The 22949-nt window shown below is 36.2% G+C and overlaps 1 protein-coding gene and 1 pseudogene across 1 annotated transcript in view; one reads left to right on the forward strand and one right to left on the reverse strand.

The window, feature by feature from the left end:
• Positions 1 to 273: 273 nt before the first annotated feature.
• Positions 274 to 22949, forward strand: part of LOC102889885 (dystonin) — a 401789-nt gene continuing 379113 nt past the window's right edge. Inside the window, exons 1-2 of the mRNA XM_025042814.1 lie at positions 274 to 474; positions 1072 to 1106. Of these exons, the coding sequence (XP_024898582.1) occupies positions 294 to 474; positions 1072 to 1106 (216 nt within the window). The 5' untranslated portion in view covers positions 274 to 293. The remainder of the gene's footprint in view (positions 475 to 1071; positions 1107 to 22949) is intronic.
• Positions 13347 to 14271, reverse strand: LOC102892492 (annotated as a pseudogene).

The following is a 22949-nucleotide window of genomic DNA, read 5'->3' on the forward strand; positions in this document are numbered from 1 at the left end:
CGGGCGGGGGCGGGGGTGCCAGGGGAGGGATGGGAAAGGCTCCCCGCCGCCAAGTCCCAGCCTTGTCGCCGTCTGCTGAGTCATGGCAAGCGCTCCCCGCGCCCTGGATCACTCGCATAGAGCGGCTGGCGCGGAGTGCGCAGCCATTGGGCTGGGCGCAGGGCCGCGTGCGCCGGGCATGACGCGCTGAGCCGCGCTCGTCCGTGCCCGCCACTTCGGCGTGCGCCCCGCGCGGGTGTCTGTGCCGCCGCCCTCCAGCCCCACCGCGAAGCTGCCCCCGCCTCGCCCGCACCATGATCGCCGCGGCTTTCCTGGTCTTGCTGAGACCCTACAGCATCCAATGTGCCCTCTTTCTCTTGTTGCTTCTGCTGGGCACCATCGCCACCATCGTCTTCTTCTGCTGCTGGCATCGCAAGCTCCAGAAAGGGAGGCATCCGATGAAATCGGTCTTTTCGGGTCGTTCAAGGAGCCGAGGTAAGACACGCTGCGACGTGTGTCTTCGGGCTAGGAGGGACATTTAAGCCGATTTGGAGAGTGAAGCGCGGCTCGCTCCCTTCTGCGCTGCTGACACTATCTCCATCATTGCCCACTCCCCAAGCTGAGTACGTTTATGTATTTAACGTCCCTCGCCTCTTTTGCGCTCACCCCCTTCCTCTAGTCTCCCGGGTTGAGATAAACACAGCGATGCAGAGAGCTGGGAGGAGAGGAGCGGACGGAAATTCTTAGAGTCAGTTTCCTAAGCCCTTGAGGGTAATTGGAGCAGAGTCCGGGGCTGCGACAGCCTTCCTTCACCCATCCACCGTTGGAGCTTAGGAGTAAGAAAGTAAGGCATGTAGAGTTCGGGGCTCCCCAACTCTCCCAGAACTTCCCCTGAAACTTCTCGTGGAGAAATCACTTACAGACTGATGGCCTAGTAACCTCCTGCCATATAGGATGTCTCCCACTGAATTCGAGGCATTTGGAATGTGCCTTCCCGACCCTTGCCCCCGCCCCCCAGGTTAAGTCATCAGTAACTCTGCAGATGAAGAACGGAGAGTTAAATGAAGTCTCGGTTTTCTTTTTTCTCTCCAGATGCTGTTATGAGATCACACCACTTTCGTTCTGAGGTAATTTATTTAGCGCGCACGCTCAAGGTCAGAAGATGTTCTCTTAACTGAGTACCAATATTAATCATATGCGTGTTAAGGAAACAGTAGAGTATTGAATGGCGAGCATACTACCCACAACCGAACAACAATTTTAGCAAATTTCTTGTGCTGTAGAGCCTCTGTACAAGATGGGGAAAGACAGCCTGTAAAGACACTATGGACCTTAGAAAACTTAGCCCCGGGGTGAATCTCAGCTTCATTTGCCGCTGGAAGCTTTCTGGGTACTGGATGGAGTTGTTCACGTAGATATCCGACAGCAGAGAAGAGCTTTTAGGAAGTTAGTGTAAAGCAATTTGATTTATATGCGTTTCGTTTTAGACTTTCAAGTTTATATTTCTATTCACTTATGAAGCTCTGTATTTTATTGGAGCCATCTAATGATTTTTGCAAAGTGATGGTGGTGGTGATTAGGCTTTATTTGATTGTGTGTGCTAGCTTCTGTGCTCAAAATGTGGACCATCCTTCCATGAGCTGGTGGGGTGGTGCAGAGATTATGTGGGACTGTGGGACTGCTGTAGGACCGGACCCACTGAAGATAGAATAAAACAAAACAAAAACATAAGCTCTCCCTGACCCAGCATTTTTTCATGAGTTTCCAGGCCAACCCTACTTAGTGTGAGATAATTTTCCATCTTTTTGAGAGAGTTTCACACAGCCAGGCTTGGAGGTTACTGGTACCAATGTTTGTTGTGGTTTACCTATCTTAGCAGACTTCACAGTTAGACACCATCGATAAACCACTCAAAAGATGTTATTTCATAAGTGAAAATCCTGAGACTGTGTTGCATGAGAATGTCATATTTTATTACTGTTTTATGTTTACTACAAATGGAACATTTTCCTCTTAAGGATAACATAGGGGATTTTTTCTTTTCCCTTTCTATCAAAACGCCATTTCCTTCAGGACTTTCTCCTTGAGAAATACCTCTGACTTTTTTGGATTCTAGCATATTTTAAAAATTAGAATTTGAGTAGCATAATGGATATTCTTGTTGCTGTTTTTTAGCAGTAGCTGCTGCAGAATAATTAATTATAAAAGGAAAGGTTTTTATTTTCTGACAAGTCCTAATCATACTGAGCTAAGAAGTTTATGTTTTCTTGTTCCTCATTTCAATCTCAGTAAGTGGATAATTCACCCTCAGCATTTCCATAGTGGTCAAATGAGGAAAATGAGTTTAGGATCTGCTGACTCATTTCGAAATGTGAAATTGTTTTGGGAAAGCCCTTGAACACATGAAGAAGTTCGGTTAGCACTTTGCTGCTTTACTTGGCAGAGGGTATTGCTTCTGCTACCCACACGCCCAGCGAGGAATCTAGTTGGGAAGGAAATTTCAGGATGTTCATTCCCAGGTAGAGAAATACTTCTTGAGGGAGGAAAACCATGTCATTAGGACCCAGTTTGCTTTGGGAAAGTTCTGCAGCAGGGAAGAAAGCCACATTACTCTCATCTGAGGAGCTCCAGCTTTTTTCTCCTCGCTATGGATATAATCGACTCATTTCTCCACCTCAGTTTTTCTTCCTGAAACTAGAAATAAATAATGTAGATGTTTATAAAGTGTTTTGGAAATATAACCACCAACAACCCTTTTTATTTTCACTTACTTGTAAACTTGTCTCTACTAGCTTTTTAATAGTCCTCTAAGTTTTAATAATTAGCATATGAGAATGTGAAATTATTAATTCATCTAGTAACAGTTGAACAGTATAACCCCAATTCACTGACAGAGAAAAAGGCCCAATTAGATAAATAGAAATATGTGTTTTGTGTATGTAGATAAAGAACTGGTACGGTTTTTGTTTGTTTGGTTTTTAGTCCTAAACAGCTAATGAAGACATATGATTTCACACTCTTATAGGACACAGTTTAGAAACCAAGTCTTCATTCTGGGTGTCTAAGAAGTGCACTTTTTTTGAGGATTTATATTTTGTTTTATGCTGTGATTTTATACAATTGTTAACTGTCACCCTAAATTCTTGTGGTGAAAATCGGGCAGAGACAATCTTGATTTTAAGGAAATTTCAGAAAGTGATATGGGTAATTGAGGTACCATTAGATTACAGGTAAGTGTCTTGGGAGTACTTCAGGAGACTGCAGACAATTAGAATGCCCTTTGAGAATACCCGGAGTGAAGAGTGGTAAGTGATCCCTATTCATCAGCTCAGTGGAATAAGGGAAGCCTTGTTTGATAAAAGGAGGGAGAAGAGTGTGTTTTATGTCTATCAGGATTTGAGTAAATACCTTCACTTCCCATTTCAGGTAAAGGAACTAAAAGAGTTAACTCAAGTTAAACAGTTCCTGAAGAGTCACATAGCAAGATAAAGACTGAGTAAGACAAGAACTCCCTGGTTACATTTTGTCTGCTCTATGGTGTTCAAGTGTGTCACTCACAGCTCAGAGAATAATATGCCCCAAATTCTCAATGAAAGAGAGAAGCTAAATTGGATGAATTTTTAGTGGATATTCCTTATAAGGCTGAGTAGGCAAATCCTTTAGGTTCTTACAGTGATTATCCAAGTTATCTTAGATGAGGATGGTCCACATAAACCCTCTTGGCCTCATTACGGTTCCAGTGTTACTGTACCAAACCATGGAAGAATGGTCAGTAAAATAACTGTATGTCACAGCTTCTCTTTAAATTTGCATCTTTCATTAAGAATTATTCAATTTAATGGATTAGAGAAAATCATAATTTATTATTTAGCTTTCTTTTTACAAATAGGTTATCTTTATAAATAAATTCTTTGCCTAGAGTTAAATTCCAGGTCTAAATTAATTTGCACTAATTAAATCAGTCTTAATTTCAACTCTACACATGATATAGTGTTCATGTAGTGTCACCCAATTATTTTAAAAATAAACACTTTCATTTTTAATTATGTACGAAGTACAATATTAAATACTAGGGCTAACAAAGGGTCTGAGGTATAGCCTCTGCCCTTGGTGATTAGTTCTAGGTCACTCCCAATATCAGTGCTGAAATTTTATAGGTACTGGTTTCTTCTGTTACAGTAACTGAACTGCTGTGCGGTTTCCAACTATGAGTCACAAATGTGATGAGAGCATCAGAAGCCGAGGTGTACAAGTACAGCCAATACATTTGTAAAAAAATTCACCCTAGTTACAGAGTCAGCACTACCATATAATTTACCCTGACTTTAGCTACATGGCGACAAAATAGAATGCTGAAAGGAAAAAAAGAAGAAAGGGAAAAAACTCACTTTTTTTCATGCATCCAAGCTAATTAATCTGGATGTAGTCTAGATGAAAGTTGAAACAAAAGCTTTTGCAGAGAAGTTTGAATCTTTGTCTCACCGTTAGAGTCAAGAATGACTCTTTTTGAGATTTGGATTACAAAATAGAACCAGGCTAACAATAGAGGATTGGTTTAATGAAAGGAATATAGGAATAAAAGTTTAAAATCCTTATTTTGGGTTCCAGCTCTGCTATTAACTAACTGTGATTTCTGTCAAGTCTCTTAGTGTCTCTGAGACTTGCACTTGGTGTTCTCACTGGTAACATGAAGATATTTGAAACTCCTTCCAGAAGCAACAGGCCACATTTCTGCTATGTGCAAGCATCATGCTAAAAAGGCGATTTAGAAAACACAATTCCTGCTTTCTAGAGCTTAAGGCAGGCAAAGATAAAAATATAATTAGCACAAATACCATGTAACAAATTATGTATAGAAAAGGAATGGTTGGAATAGTTCCAATGAAATGATTGTTTCTAGCTGGAGTAATCGGAGAAGCCTTCAAAGAGGCTTATGCTGAAGCATGCAGTAGGTAGTACCTGGCTAGACAGAGAATGAATGAGAGCAAATCTTCAGGCCACAGGAAGAACATGAAAATAGGGAAAAAAATCAGAGCTCAGAATACACCGATATAATTAGAATGAAGTGTTCTTGAGATTGCATAAAAGAATATGGAACTGGAAATATGACTAGGTACCAGCTACAATAAAAATAATTTTTGTATACTACTTCACAGTTGACAAAGACCTTTGACATAACATTATTTTATTTGAACACCTTAGGAGAGCACCTGCTGTGAGCACTGTCAAGAGAAGCAAAAAATTGCCTTTCATTTCTTTTCTAGCAACTATAGCAAAACAGCCTGATCACTCTTTTTTTTTTCACTCTGAAGGACAATGAAAAGTTGTGGCCTCTGCTCTAGAGGCTTGGGAAAATGACTCACTGTGGGCCTTTCCAGTCACCCTGAAACTGCACTTTTGCAGAGTGCCATGTTTTTTAGGTCCAATGCACAAACACCACTGAGTTACATTTTGATTGCGGACACCATATGTTCAGGGATTTGTGACAACCTGCTCATCTCTTTAGTGTGGTCATAACAAATCCTCATGTAAAGTATAATAAATTTGCAGGTATTTAATTATGTGCAAGGCCCTTTTTATCAGTTGTGAAATATATTACAGGTTTTTCAAAGTATTTGGAATGTGCGTATGTGTATTTAAACTTATCCCTTGAAAATTTCCCTTCCACAGTAATTACTCTAAATGTTTATGCCCTCCTAAAATCCCCAAGGTTACTCCTTCACCCTCAGCCAGTGACCTTAGTCTCTTAAATCACAGAGAATGTCAATGCCATGAAGTAATAACACATTAAACTTCTTGCCCCTACAAACTAAGCAGCACCATAAACTTCCCTCCCAGTCCAATGGAAAATTCATTTGTTCTCCATACTAATATTTTATGCTTATGTCGTGAATTCCTTTTTTCCCCTTCCCTTGGGGGATGTTGTTCCATTAGTCTTCCCCTCTTTTATCTTCTATTGCACGCTCTCTGCTGGCTCCTTTCCCTTATGTATAAATATCACATATGCCTCCTTTTGAAATCAACAATACAAACCTCTTTATACCACCAGCTCTTTTGGGCAAGAGGAGTTACCTGAGACGTTTATTTGTCATCTCCTATTCCTCACCTCTCATTTATTCCTCAACTTAGTATAATCTGGCTTTTGCTGCTACTACTTAAAATCACACACTAAGCGCACTGGTGATTTCCAAATTACTAAATCAGATACTTCAGTCTTTAACTTAATTGACCTTTCTTATATTTGACACTGTTGGCCACTGATTGCTTCTTGAAACTCTTTCTTCCAGGTGTTTGGACAACACCTCTTTTCTGGCCATGGGTCCCTCTGTTCTGGCACTGGATCATCTTCCTATTTATATGTTGATATTCCCAAGGTACTGTCTTGGGCTTAATTTTTTAAACAGTTTTATTGAGATATAATTCACATACTATGCAGTTTATCCATTTAAAGTGTACAATTCAGTGATTTTTTAGTATATTCTCAAGGTTGTGCAACCATCACACAATTTAATTTTAGAACATTTAAATTAGCTCCAAAAGAAAGCCGAGACTCGTTATCATTTGCTCCCCATTCTACTCCTTCTCCCCCAAACCCTAGGCAACCACCAATATTCTTTTTGTCTTAATAAATTTTCTGAGTCTTATTTTTGCTCACACTATTCAAACTTTACTTGTAGGATCACATCATACTTTCTGTTTTAGGTTATCCCCATATAATGGTTACTCTGAAATCTGTAGCTCAAATCCAGACTTCATCTTAACCTCTAAATACAGAGAGTCAACTGCTTTTTCATTATTTTCTCATTATGTACCATAGGTACCTCAAAATCAGTGCTGAACTCAACAATCACTCACCATATCTGCACCTGTTTTGGAGAAAGGTGCTACCCTGAACCCCCTGCAGTTGCTCAAACTAGAAACCTAAAAGATATGACAGACAACTTTCTTATCCATCCTGCCCTTTTTTCTCTTTTAAATATCTCTGGAGTCTGCCTTCCTTAATATCCCCATTGCAGTTATCTTGGTTCAGGCCCCATAATAAAACTCCAGACAAGTCTCCTTGCTTCCCCATCCCCAGTCCATACATACTAATTTAATAAGGATCATTCTAAAATACAAATTAATTATTAAAACTTTTATCCATCATGGAAACATTCAGATTCAAGTAATCTCAGCAAGAAGTCTAGAGATGCTGCAGACTTTGCTTGAATAGCTCTACTGTGTCATTGCTGGTGTATTGGATAATCCTGGCCTTTCTTTCAGTGATTGCAGGATGGCTGGCACAGCTCCAGAGAGCATGCCCAAATTCAAGGAGGGAAGAAGGGGAAGGAGCAGAGGCAGCCAAGGACGGATATTCACCAGGAAATTGAAATCTTTGCTAGAAGCATTTCCAGTTAGATTTCCTCTTACACTTGACAGGTCAAAACTGTGTCGCAGGCCATCTCTTACACCAAGGGAAGTTTGGGATATGGGCTGATTTTTCCTAGCATTTGCAGTAGAGATAGGCAAGGAAGAAAAGATTGGGTAAGCCATATTCCTCTCCTACTTAAAATCCCTCATTGCTTTCCCACTTCTCTCGAGGTAACAAAGTTCAGCCTTCATAACATGATATCAGAGGGATCCCTATACTGATGTCCTTGTGACAGTTCTAGTCCAACCATTTGTCCATATTTCTTGTAATTCTCCAAGCAGACCGTGACCTTTTAGGATTATTATTTTTGTCCATAGTATTTCCAACCAAGAAAGCCTGTCTTTCTCTTCCTTTCCTTTCTTTGCCCACTCACCCCAACCAAAACAAAAAACAACACTTCAAAAACCCAAATCTTGGGCACAAAAGGCTAACTCCTGCTCATCCTTCAAAACCCAGTTCATAGGTCATCTTCTCCAGGAAACTATCTTAGTTCTTTCCTCATAATCATAATTGAGTTTTTTGTTTGTCTTTCCTACAAGACTATATCTTGAAAGTCCAAATCTCTAGTTTTAGCTCATTGTATGCCATAGAGTAAAGCTCTGTAAATGTTTGCTGAATGACTGAATGTTTGACATTTTCTATAAGTTAGTTTAATTCTCAATTCTCATGGATTCTGTAACTTTACAGATATTCTCATATCCCTCTTTACTTAAAGGGAAATAGACAGATGCTTTTCACTTTTTATTTCAGAAACACTCACAGTTATGCCTTAATTAACATCCTGTGTTTACTTTGAAAATACACACTTTTAAAAATGAGTTGAAAATATTCTGACATTTTTATTCGTATATTGAAGAGATATTTATATTTTGATGTGAGAGTTTTGAACAAAAGTTTTAGTATTTAATGTTTTCATTTCAATTTATAATCTGAAAAAAAATCAGTGTTAAGTGTATTCTGAATTATCTTATAACCAATTTACCTTATCACTAGTATTGCTATCCAGTTCCAATGCCTGAATTTCTGTTTTGTTTATAATCAGACTATTGCTAAGTGGTATTGCTTTAACTGTCATGATCTGAAGAGAAAAAATTAGGGGCAATTTTAATGTGTAATCTGTGTGTTCATGTCTGAGAGCTAAATGGTGTGCTTTGGCAATCTTTGTTCAACTAGTTTTGAGAAATGTGTTGGTGAATTTGAATAAAGAGCATCAGAAATGCCAACTATCAAGGTAAATATAAAATACTATTTTATTCCTCAATTTTTTTAAAAAAAATATATAATTGTTTAAAGCACAAATTATAACATCGTCTTGTAGGGTTTATAAAACAGGTAGGTATATGACAGCTATAGTGTACAGAAGTACAGGAGAATAAATGAACTTCCTATATGATTGTAAGGTTTCTACATTTTATATGAAGTGGTGTATTAACTCTAAGTATAATGAAAAGTTAAGGATGCATATTTTAATTCCCAGAGAAACCAATGCAAAATAATGCATAATAGACAAACCCAAATTAAATTCTAAAAAATATCCAAATGATTCAAAGAAGGAAGGAACAAGGGAACAAAAGAGCAACAGCAATGACAAAAAAAAAACAAACCAGGCAGACTGAAAATAAATAAGATGGTAGACTTAAATCCAATCATATCAATAACTACATTAAATATATATATATTTTATATATTCACTTTGTAACAATTACACAATCAGAATGGCATCCAGAAAAAAAAAAAAGCAACAAACATTTTCTTTCTCACTCCCTTGTAGGTCTCTGGCTGATCTAGGCTGAGCAAGGCTAGGATAGGCTTTAAATTGTTGTTTGAAACTAGGTTTTCCTTACATTTTCTTTATCCTCTTTAAAGCAGCTATTACCTCAAGCCTTTTTTCTCACCATGGAATTCAACATTCGAGACTGTCCATTTCCAGCAAGCACATCTCATGCCTTTGCCTGAATTAATAGAGATGATAAGTGAGCAGGGTTATTCTTTGGTGAAAAAATTTGAATAAATATGAAAAGTTAGAAGACATTAGAAATAATGTTACATCTATAAAATATTAGTGTATTTTAAATAACATAAAATCTGAGAAAAAATTTAATTTCATTTACTGTTTAGTGTTCGTGAAGTTTTTTTCATAAAATTATTTTCTAATGTATAATTACAAAGTAATAAGACTTTATTTTATTTGAAAGTAACATTCAGACAACTCCAAGAGTCATGATTAAGATAAGCAAGTGAATGTACTCCTATAATTGCTATTTAAAGACTATGATTTTAACCTCAGTATGCATGTCACCTTGCTCATGCCTGGTCACTTTCTCGTTGTTAACAGTTTTATAAGGGAAAGATTCTAGAATTGCTATTCCAGTATTATCTTCAAAGTCTTAAATGTCAAAGTCTTTAAAACTAAGATGAATATAAATGTCCTATATTCTAGGCATTTTACATATCAGTAGATGGAACTGTTATACTGTAGGTGAAATTCTTTTATTTAGCAGTCAGGAATTTTACATGGGGATTTAGTTAGTTATTGACTGATTTTTTTAAATAGATTTTATGGAGCAACTACTTATTATATAAAATATACATGCTGCAGGGTATTAGTACTGAATAATACATACTTAGGTTATAGGCCGATTGAAAGCATTATCCTCTTAAATTCCAGTTTTATTTTTTTATTTATGTTTATACTACATTAAACAGTAATAGACTAAACACTCCAGTTAACAGAGACTATCAGAATGAATAAATAGCAAGACCTGACTATATACTATTTACAAGAGATGCACTTAAAGACCCACTTAGATTGAAAGTAAATGGATGGAAAAACATAAATGATGCAAACAATAAGCATAAGAAGATTGGCATGGCTATATTAATATCAGATAAAATAGATAACAAAGTAAATAATATCAACAGATAAATAGTATCAGAGATAAAAAGGGATGTTACATAATGATAAAAGGGCTAATTGTTCAGGAAGACAATCATTAATGTGTATGTACTTAATAACAGAGCTTCGAAATGCGTGCAATAAACATTGTCAAAATTGAAGGAGAAATAGACAATTCTGTAATCATAGTTGATGATTTTAACATTTTTCTTGCAGCAATTGGTAGAATATCCACACAGAAAATCAGTGAAGATGTAGGTGATCTTAATAACCCTCAACTATCCTGACCTAACTGATATCTGTAGAACACTATCATTACATGATGTGTTCACAGAGACAGACTATACTCTGGGCCATAAAAAAAATCACAATAATTTTAAATTTAAGAGGATTGAAATATAGAATATATTCTTGATTATAACAGAATCAAATTAGGAATCAGTATCTTTAGGAAAATCTAACCTATTTGGAAATTAAATAACATGATTCTAAATAATTCGTACATCAAAAAGAAGTCATAGGAAAATTAGAAAATATTTTGAACCAAATGATAATAAAAGCACAGTATCTCAAAATTGTATGATGCAACGAAAGCAGTGCATAGAGGAAAACAGCTTTAACTGCTTATATTCGAGAAGAAAGATCTAAAAACTAACAAATTTTCAACTTTAAGAAGCTAGGGATAAAACGGGTGAAACTAATAAAGATAAGAACAGACATTGATGGCATAGAGAAAAGACATACAATAAAGAAAATTAACAAAACCAAAGTTGGTTCTTTGGAAAGATCAACAAAGTTTATAAACATAAAGCTAGACTGATCAAGAAAAAAACCACAAATCACTGCTATGACACATGGAAGAGAGGTTATAACTACAGAATCCACAGACTTTAAAAGGATAAGAGATTATTCTGTACAACTTCATCAGAAAAATTTTGACAGCTTAGATGAAATGGACAAATATCTGTCTATAGCTCTCCAATTATTCATTCATTCATCCATCCAACCTGTGCTTATTTCATCATATCTTAGAACTGCTCTAAGTCCTAGATCTTGAATTTTAAAATATCTCTCTTTGACCACATGCCTGCCTATCTGCACCTCCTCATGAACTCTTAGTGAGTTTCTTCCTTACCTCATCAGGACTTCCAGTCCTAAATCTTCCCTAGGTTTCAGCTTGTCGACACTTTAACTTCACTTCACTTCACTTGCCTTTCTGTTCAGTATGGACCCTAAACAACTAAACAGAGAAATTTTCACTGTAATTCTCACTCTGCAGTTAGTTCCTCTGCACAATGACTTTGACAGTTCCCAGACCTGAGTCAAACTCATTGACTGTTTTTCCATTCTTATGCCTAGGAAGCTTATTCTTAAAACCCAGATTTTTAGTATGTTGTGTTATCCAACAGTCATATTTCTGTCTTTTTAGTGTATCAATTAGCTGAAGCTTTGTAACAAACCACTTAACTAATTAGCTCACAATTCTGGGGATTGGCAGTTTGAGCTGTGCCCAGATGAGGGTTGTTCTGATCTGAGCCAGGCTTGGCTCATCACAGCTGGAACTGCCTCAAGTGTCTTTAGTCAGCCTCTGACTGACTCATCGTTTTCCTCTACTTGGACTCTCCTCTTCCAGTAAGGCAACCCTGGTTGGTTCATATGTGGTTAGATTCATATTCCAAAAGCAGCAAGAGTGGAGGGGGATGATGCCTCTGGAGGTTTAGGCTCTGAACTCTTAGAGTACCTCTGCTCATACATTGTTTTGGCCAAAGCAAGTCTCGGGGAGTGAGGGAAATAGATTCATGATGGGAGGAGTTGCATAGTATTGTGGCCAATTTTGCAATCTATTATAGATAATTTTTGTCTCTTGTTTGTTGCTGTCTACTGTCCTCAAAGAACTCATTTTAAGCTTTTTTCTACTGTTTTCCCTGGACGATCTTTGCCAATATCTTGGTTTTCATGTACATGGACATTACTTCCACCTGAAATTTTGAGGTCTAATTTAATTTTTCAACATTTTTTCGAGATGTAATTTCCAGTTTTAGAATATTTTCCATTACCCCAGACAGATTTCTCATGCCTGTTTGCAGTCAATCCTGTTCTCACCCCTTGCCCCACAAAACCACTGATCTACTTTTAGTATCTGTAGATTTGCCATTTCTGGACATTGCATGTAAGTGGAATCATATAATGTGTTGTCTTTTGCATGTGGCTTCTGTCATGTAGGTTAAGTTTTGAAGTTCATTCATAGTGTAACATGTATCATGTTGTAGCACATATCAGTATTTTGTTCATTTTTATTGCTGAATAGTGTTCCATCCTATGAGTATACCACTTTGTTTATCTATTCATTGATGGACTTTGGATTTCCTCCACAATATTTAGCTATTATAAATAATGCTGCTATGATATCTGCTTAAAATCTTTATGTGGATATATGTTTTCATTTATCTTGCGCAGATATCCAGAGTAGAATTTCTAGCTTGTATTGTAAGTTTATGTTTAATTTTTAAAGAAGTTGTCAAATTGTTTTCCAAAGTGACCGTACAATTACAGCATTCTCACCAGCAATGTATGAAGTTCCAGTTTTTCCTTATCCTTGGAAATACTTGTTATCTTCTGTCTTTTTTTATTATAGCTATTCTATAATAGCTATAGTTTGAAGTGGTATTTCTGTAGTTTTAAGTTGCATCTCCCTTATGACTAATGATTTTGAGCATTTTTCATGTGCTTATTAGCAGTTCATAGATCTTGTTTGGTGAAATGTTCAAATCTTTGCCCATTTTTACTTTAACTTAATTTTATATTTTTACTTTATTAAAATATTGAGTTCATTTTACATGTATGTTTTTGTCTCCCCAGCATTTTCATTTGTCTGACCACCAATGCTAGTATGTCCTATTATAACATTCCTTACATATTTAAAACCAAGCAAAGGATGGAGTCCCATCTTTAAAAGCTCAACAAACATTTTGGACAACAGCAATGGAACCTAAATAACATTGATCAGATGCAGTAAGAAAAGTTCTCTGCATTATGAAAAGGACAGCCAGATATCAACTGTTACAGAAATGAAATAAGATGGAAAAATTTAAGTTAAATTATTTTCTTGAAGAGACTTCCTTTACTGCTGGAAATCTTGAGTAGCCTCCTGTTCAGTTACCTGGAGCTATTTTTCATATAATTGATGACCTTAGCTTCCACTTTGGGGAAGTCACTTTTTCTATACTTGTTTGCATTTTTGCTTTAATGTCTTTTACTGAACTAGGTCCTTTCTGTGTTTTTCTGCCCTGTTTCTGATGATGCTGTGTTTTTCTGTTTTTGAAAGATTCTTAATCTATTGATCTTGGTGTTGATGGTTTGAGGGTTCTCTTTATTATTATTATTCTAGTTTGATTTTTTTGGGTGCATTTTTGGCTGCAGTGTCTCATATAGATTTCTTTATTGGTCCTTTCTCTTTAGTTTTCTCATCATCAGAGTCATTTTCTTCATCTCCATCATCATCATCTTTACTAGCAGCGAGTTTCACTTTTTCCTTTGGAAACTTGCTACCATTTCCGGGGGGAGATCACTTTCCAAATATACTTAGGAGTTTCACATCCTCCTCCTCTTTATCTTCTGACTGTGCATCTTTTTCCACAGCTGCTAAGTGCTGTCCATTAATATGCACAGGCCCTGAACCACACACAACCATAAGATCATAGATGTTATTTCAAAGCCTGCAAGGGAAAACAAACTGTTGGCTTTACAGACATTTTCAGAATTGCCAGCGTTACTTTAATTGGGCTGCCTTCATAATTCAGTGCCTCTCCTTCAACAATCTATCCTTTGCACCAACCCCTAAACTGACCATTCTTAAAGATAACTGATGCTCATTTTCATCTTTACCCACCTCAAAGTGATCATTTTTGTCAGACTTTAGTTCGTAACCGACAAGATTGTTCTGGAGTTTTAGGGAGCTCATGTCCATGTCCATTGACTCTTTCATGGGTGGTGGCACACACTGAAGTGGGGGAGAAGGTGGACGGAGATAAACAAATACTGTTTTAGAGAACAGTTGCACAGCAGAATCATACCAGGACTAATCTTTGCCCATTTGTAAATTGGGTGCTCTGTCTTCTTATTGAGTTGCAAGTTTCTTTTATATATTCTAGATACAGTCCTTTAACAGACACATGATTTACAAAGGTTTTCTTATACTCTATGGTTTATCTTTTCATTTACTTAATGGTATTTTGTAGCTGCAAAAGTTTTAAATTTTTATTAAGTCCAGTTTATCAATTATTTTCCTTTATGGATTGTGTTTTTTCGTGTCGTATCTAAGAAACCATTGCCTCACTCAAGGTTATGAAAATTTTCTGCTATGTTTTTCTAGAAATTTTACAGTTCTAGTTCTTATATTTAGTCTATGACCCATTTTGAGTTTTTCTGTTCTCTGGGTTTGTGAATTATTGGTATTCTATTAAATATTTAATTGAGTTCATCAGTGAAGTTATTTGAGGCTTGTGCTTTCTTTATAGGAATATTTTAAGTTACCAATTTAAAGTTTAAGTATTCAGTTTCTTTACTTTTTATATGCCTATTCAGATTTTCTATTTCTTCTTGAGTCAGTTTGGTAATTAGTGTCTTTCTAGGAATTTGTTCATTTCATCTAAATTGTTTGATTTGTTGGTTTAATAGTATTCCCATTTACTCCTTTTAATTTCTGTATGGTTGTTCGTACTTGATTCCTTTTTGTTTGACTAGCTAGAAAGTTGGGGGCTTTGTTATCCTGTTCTGCCGCACGCTTCTCTGACTATACTTGCTTCCAGGGCCAAGTGGTAGGAAGAGAGAGAAGGTAGAGTGATGGGAATTTGCCCCACTCTCTTGGGATCAGAGAGGACGGTTTCCTTCCTAAGAACTTTGGTTCCCCTTCTGTTGGGAATTCTAATGTCATTGCCTGTGTGATTGCTTGAAGGCTAGAACTTAAGAGAACTCAGAGAAGAGAAAAATGGGGAATTTCTGTACTTTGCATCTTTAAGAATTCCTTTTTCTCTCTCCTCAAGACAGAATAAGGGGCTTCTCCTGGAGTTTTCTCTGTCTGAGCCTCAGTACCAAGCTCTAGGTTTCAGGCTGTGCTGCCATGTTACATTCAGTCTGGGGTATACTGGCGGTAAAAATGACAAACTCACTACTTGTTTGGTAGAACTTCAAATTCTGGCCTTTAAAAAAACTTCAAGTCTATTGCTACTATTTACTTTTCAGAATCTTCTAATCTTCATTCTGTTCCTTGTATAGTTGTGTTCATTGGGAGACATTTTACTTAATTGTAACTTTATTGTAACTAGAACCATGATCTGTTTTTAATTAGTCTATCCCCCCTCCACCTTAAGCTCATTGCTTTTTTCTTTTTACTTATTTACTTTTCAGAAAATCTTGTAGCATTTTGCAGTCTATGCTGACATACATATGTGTTGTTGGTATATGTGAGTATTGCTACACATAACTCATGCAATACTGAATATTCAGTTTATTTCATTATTATACAGAATTTTTAGAAATCTAACCTCAATACATTTTCATTTGAAAACTTTTTTCTTTTTTTTTCTCCAATCTCATTATTCTTCAGATTTTCTGGATTTCCCTCCAATTTCTGAAAACCATATAGATTGATTACAGAACTACCTGTGGGTTTTGCAGAAAACAATATACATTTAATCATATTTACTGATGTTATTTACAGAGGGTAGAACTCTCACATTAAGAAGTAGGCCATTAAGTTTTAAATAACTGGCCAACTCTGAATAATCATTAACAAATATAAAATAAGTAAATTCCTGCCACTACACTCTGCAGTGAGTTGCATGAAGGAGGCAGCAGGCATTTTCAAATATTTTAGACAGATCTAGGAGGTAACTGCCTCTTGTTTTGAAGGCACTGTAGGGCATCCTAAAGGAATTGCAAATATATTTGGGAAGATTTGGTGAAATTGTCAAGCTTTTTAAAAGTGATGCAGTGTAATAGAAATTTTCAGTACAAATAGAAACTTAATATCTTAAAAATCAGATAATAATGAGGACTAATTTTTACTGAAGTCTTTTTGCAAGATCTTAACTTTTGGGGGGCATTTTGAGAATCTGATGAAAGTTATAGTGTATATATTTCTAGAAAAATTAAGACATACTAGGACATTCTTTGGCATGTACTTCCAGGTGCCTGCAGGGGCCCGCTATGCTTATCTGTGGATTCCTAGGGTAGAGATAAACCCCTATTAAGAACTCCTTGAGTGAGATGACCAGATATCCTATCTTGTTAGGACTGGCATCATTTTTGAAAATCTCTTCCAGATGGAAATTTGCCTTGGGTAATGCTTTTGGCATGGCAGATCGAGTTTTAGTTCCCACCATGGTTCAAGTGTGAGATGTTGTAGATGACGTTCTGTAATTTACCTGTGATAATTAGAGAAATAGTCATTCATAAAGTCGTCTCCAGTCCAGTCTACTACTTGAAATTCCAGCTCAATTTTTTTTTCCTGCTGCATAGTGGTAGGAGGTATCCTTCAGGCTGATGTGTTCCAAGTTCATTTGTTTAACAGTGAAGAAGTGCGTATTCAGAAATATGTGGGGGCTACAGAAACTCCCTGGGGAGATTCTTCTCAGCCTCCCTTCACCATGTTGCAGTGATCGGGCCTTGTGAGAAGCCCAATGATATAAAGGATGGGATCCTGACCAAGTGGAGTGGTATGGCGGACAGAATCCTGACTTACATCTTAAAGACCTAGGGGCCAGCCCTGTTCCTTAGCTTACCTTGGGTAAGGAACTTAATATTCCCAAGATTCACTTTCTTTTTGGGCAAACTAAAAATAGCCATACCTGTTATATCTTTTTACAGGTCATTGTGAGAATCAGTGAAAATAATATATATGATCTTTAAAAATATGTAAGCCTATTAAATTGAAAGATAAAGAGACACATAGCATAATAGCTATGACAGAATGGAACCTTCATTCATTCAGCATGCATTTATTCATTAGTAAATACCTATAGTCTAACATGCACAGGGCATCTTTAATCCTATGTTTGTAGTTGAAATACGGCCCTTCATTTCTCAAATACTTTTTAGAATCTCCTCATCTTGTACAGAAAAGAGAATAAAAGGAAGTTTAGTGATACAGAATGAGGAAGTCAAATGATTTGTTTAATAGTTAAGTTGGAAAAATCAGTATAATTGAGTAGTTTACATTAGCTCTTAAAATGATAGTTAAAGGAAGCAGGATGATTTTAGGTTCTTCTGAAAATAGTGAGATCTCATCCTGCCCCACATCCTGTCCTGGAGATGACCTAGTTATGGAGCAATGATAATAGCTGCCATTTTCTGAGAGCTTTCCTATCTTTACATATGTCCTATCTCATTTAATCATCATTTGCCCCAAGGTCACATGGCTCCAGAGCTGAAATTTCAACTTTGGTCCTTTTACCTGCACAGTCCATTCTCATAACTATGGAGAAGCGGAAAAGCGGGGCTGAATTACAACCAGCTGGACTGGCATTTACCTTTTCTAAAGTTCATAAGGATCAGTGTTAATTTACATTCTTTAACCTTGAAAATGCAGAATAACCTTTGGGCTTGCTTTTTAGGACTTAGTAGTAATTATCATCTGAAAACAGGGTAGAGACTCACATGGGATCAAGTGTTAGCTTTAAGAAATAAGGTTTTCTGAACTCCACTTTTTAATCTTTGAAATCCTTAAAGAAATGAATTTCCAGTATTTAATCTATTTTCTAAGAGTTCCTTTTTCAAACATATTGGAATGTACATTTCTGAGTTATCAGAAAATATGAAACAATACGATTATTGTAACATGTAAATACAGTGCATTTTCTTTATTATTATCAGAAAGGAAAATGCGCTGGTGTTTTCTATAGATGCAGTGTGTTTGTCAGGCTGAATTTCTTCTCGGTCTCCTGTCTTTTCCTAAGCTGGAGTCTGCTGGTTACAATACCAACTGATGTGGCAGAACAGAAGAAACCAAAGGCTAAATTTTAAATAACATTCCTAGTTGTTTAGACTTTCTTAAAATATTTAGAATACTTAGCTATATGTCTGAATCATATGCTGTATGGGGTGGGAGGTAAAATGGGAAATTTTGGCTGACTACTACTCTATGCAATTTCTCTAGAAAATAATGGACTCAAGCATGCCTGGAGCTATTCTCTAAGAAACTATGGCAACAGGCCTTGTAATTAAAGCTGAAGTAGTGTGTGTAGCTTAGAAAAACAGATACTGCCAACTGATAGGGAGAGTGTATGGGAATAATCCAGAAAACTAAAAAAAAAAAAAAAAAAAAAGATTTTTTTAGATGTATTTGGTAACTTTATTATCTATATCATTCAAAGAAATAGGAAACTCTTTTAATGGATATCAGTATTTGTCTTTGGAATATAATTTTTTAAAAAAAGACAACATAGTTTCCTATATAGCATAGGGTATATAGTCAATATTATTGTAACAGTTGTGTGTAGTGCCAGATGGATGCTGGGGTAATCGGGGGGATTACTTCATGGATTGTATAAATGTCTAACTTTTTAAATTTTAAAATAAAAATAAAAATAAAACCAAAATACAATAAAATGAGTGCTTAATAAAAAAAAAGAAAATATAGTTTCCTAATTAAGTTTTTTAAGGTTAATATTCAATTTAACTTATGTTTCCTGAGTACACACTACCTGACAATTAGGAAGGCCAGTAGAGCTATCCTCAATGGCAGAGGACAACCAATTTAGGATAGTCACAAAATGGATGATCTTTCCATTTTGATAATGGAGACTGTGTAAAATGCAGTGGTAGGCTGATGATCAACAAATAGTGAACTGTTCCCCTCTTGAGCTGAAACATTTATGGCCAATATGCTAGAACTTATGAACTCAGAGCATGCCAACAGGTAATATAAAAAAACTAAAATAAATAGAAAAGCAAGAGTTGCCATTTTTCTTGGATCAAAATAGGTGTTATGCTAACAACCCCAATGATGAAGAGATTTTATTACCTCCTTTACCAGAGAGAATTTGAGTTTATGCCTATTGTTTTAGTATCCTGTTGGATTAGTGCCCTCATTCACTCTTAAAAATGTACCTGTTTGGAGGATAAATGATAGGGGCAATAGCTGGAAAGATGAATGGAAACTAGTGAAATAAAATGTGATGGTTACAAATATAAAGCTCGTAAGCCAGAGCCTGTGCGGAAACTGGCTCTTACAATAGTCTCTTATCTGGTCTCCTTGGCTCTGGCTTCCAGTTCCCCTTTATTGTACTATTGGCAGAGTTAGCTGTCTATAATCAGATCTGATCTTCCACTCCTTCTGCTTGCTTCCAGGATTAGTATACCCTTTCTCAGGCTCAGCTCCAACATACCTTTTATGCATACATTACTCAAATAAGGCCAAGCTGTTTGTTCACTCTCCCGTCTGTGTTTTCATGTTATTGACGGTGGTGGAATTCCTGTACTCTGTGTGTGTGTGTGTGTGTGTGTGTGTGTGTGTGTGTGAGAGAGAGAGAGAGAGAGAGAGAGAGAGAGAGAGAGAGAGAGAGAGAGAGAGAGTCTCCACCCATACTTCAAAACGAGGCTCAGACATCACCTCTTTCTTCCCTTTATCTCACAATTCTCCCTTATGCCTCCCAAACATTCGCCACTCTGAGACTGGGCGAGGGCACCAGATATGAGGATTTACACATCTCTCTTTGGAAGGCAGGTACTATGTAGTTTTTATCTTGTCTCCATAGCCTTGTGTGGTATCCGGCATGGAAAGAATACTTACTCACTATTTGTTGAATATTTGATGTTTGGTAAATATTTGATGAATAGATGAATGGGATTAAGTGGGTAAAAGAATTGGAGTCACTAGGGCATATCTGAGAAAACACAAAGTAGTTGAAATTTGGTTCTGCTCTTTTCCTCCTCCCCCTTTCTCACTCTTCTGTTCTTCTGGGTACCTACTGCTCCCATGCCTGATTTTTGGTTTCCTAGAGCACTTTCTTCAGGGTCTTGCTTAGGCTTGCTCTACCCCTCAGTGCCATTTGCCTGTCTTCCCCCCAAACTTCTGCCTTCAACTCCAATCAGAATGCCATTTCCATACTGAAAATACAATTAGAAGATAATCACTTCAACCTAATTAATTCCAGGTTATAAAAGACTGACAGGGAGGCAACAGGAAGTGTCTGAAATTTGAATTTCACAATATAAGGGGTTGCTTGTTCAGATTTCTGACTGTGTATATAACTTTCCCTTTCATATAGTATACTGATGTCACCTCTAAAAAGGTTTTTATGCCAAGATTTTGGATTATGTCATTCTATCATGACAAAGGAATACTTTGAGAGATGCCTTCCTGTAATCAGTTTCAGCAAAATTATCATCTTTGTTCAGCAGTGTTTGTGCAATTATTTGAACATTTTATTGCATTTTTGTATCTTTTTGATATATACGGATGAACATTGGAAAAATGACTTAATTCTGATGATGAGGAAATAGCGTCTCATACAGCTAATGCACTATAAACAAAGATACAAAAAAAATCACCAGGTGAGGCAAGAGAGTCTACTCTTAGCTTGAAACAGATACTCCATGAATTTAAGCCCATCTATAGTTTTTTTATTATGTAGGGCAAAAAAAAGCAAAAGCAAGGAACATGTATGAAATTCTGGAACACTGTTCTTGAAGATTGTATACACAAGAGGACCTGTAACTAAGGATTTTTTAATCTTATACTTTAGTTTCTAGGCCTGAAACCTAAGTCTCTCATACCACTTCTGCACATTTTATTTCTTTTATGTTTTTAACGAAAACATTTGATATGAGTGGGTGGTGCACCTATATAAAAGGTAAGGAGGATATACCTGGGTTTCCTTCAAGCTGCCCTCCTCTTCAGTGTTATTAACTCTTGCTTTAAATTGTTCTAGCTGCTGGAACCTAGCTAATACTTCTGCTGCAACTATTTTTGTAGATCCCAATAACCAGGATAGGATATTGGCCCTTAGGCTGTGTGCTGAGACCTACAAGATGAGGCCAGAGGCTCTGCAAACCATTACCATTTTCTTTACCTGTTTTCCTCACCCATCCAGGGACCACCAGGGCCTGGAGGGCAACTTACGCTGGGCCATTAGTTCTGGAGGGCTCAGTCTCACCAAGAGTGAATCCAACTAGTTGAGAGATGCCATTTAGTCAGAGGCTTAAAAAGAATAAAGTCTAAATAGTCTTTTTTTTTCTCTTTTTATTTTATTATGTATTTATTTTTTTAAATTTCATTTTATTATTAGTTTTAAGTATATAATACATTGGTTAGACATTGATATAGTTTATAAAATGATCCCCCTAATTGTTCTTTCTCTCTTCTGGCTCTCCACGTAGCCATTCTTGAAATAAATTGTACTTCGTCATGGTAAAAACAAATAATAATAATAAAAAAATAAAGTCAAGTTGAATAAGACCATTGAAGAACTCTCTTTTTCTTTCTTTTACCTCACAGTGATTTATGATCATAGAAAAAATTTGTCAGTCATTGAAGTTAATGAGGATACTACTTCCTTTCTTCTCTTCTTTGGCTATAAATGCATTTCCCTGAGAGTTTCTCTGTCTTGAGTTTCTTGTGTAGGATCAAAGGGTAAATTGGGTTTGTTATTATTTGTTTGTTTGTTTTCTGGCTCACCTAAGATTTCAGTAATGGGATTAGAGGAGTGGAGAAAGGTAACTGGAAAAACTTTTTGTGTATTGGTATTTTTTTGCTGTAGGGATTAAAGATCTAGTTTGGCAGCATTTTATTGATTATTTCTTTTAATTTTAATTTAACTTTTACATAGGTAAAATATTCACACAATTAAAAAATTATAAAAATATATCAGTGAGAATGTTTTATCCCGCTTTTGTTCCTCAGTTTTAAGGAAATCTAGATAATCACTTTTTTCAGTTTCTTGTGAATCCTTTTATTAATTATTTTTCTATGTACAAGGAAAGCAAAATATTTTATTTTTCTCCTTTTTTATATGGATAGTAACGTACCATATAAACTTTTGCATCTTGCTTTATTCACTTAGTGTTTCTTGGAGAACTTACCATAGAGTACGTGCTACATTTTATAGCTGCATAGTATTCCATTGGATGTATGAATATAATTTAGTTAACCATCTCCCTATTAATGACATTCGAAATTTTCTAATCTTTTATTGTTATAAGCAATGCTTAAATGTAAAACCATAGCCATTTCACATGTGTGCAAAAGTAATCTTTAGGATGAACTCCCAGAAGAAGTATGAGGTCCAAAGTTTATATCTTTTAGTTTTGATAAATATTCTCATATTGCTCTCCATTATGGTCCATTTTAATTATTGAGGCTTCATAATATGGTGTAGGCCCTCTTATTGGTATGCTCTTTTGCTTGGCTGTTTTTTTTTTTCTTTCATATGAATATTGGAATCAGGGTCTCTAATTCTAAGAAAAAAATAGTGTTTTTATTGAGACCACATTAAATGTGAATTTTGTTAAAGGAGAAATGAATCTTTATGATTTCGAGTTCTATGTAATAATTGGTATACTTTTCTTAGTTCAACTCTTGTGGAAGTTTTTTTGTAGTAGTTCTACCACATTTCTTGTTAAGATTATTTCTAGTATTTTTATCTTTTTGATTGTGATTAAAAG

Source organism: Pteropus alecto, unplaced genomic scaffold (genome assembly GCF_000325575.1).
Source record: "Pteropus alecto unplaced genomic scaffold, ASM32557v1 scaffold7, whole genome shotgun sequence".
Classification (NCBI taxonomy): Eukaryota; Metazoa; Chordata; class Mammalia; order Chiroptera; family Pteropodidae; genus Pteropus; species Pteropus alecto.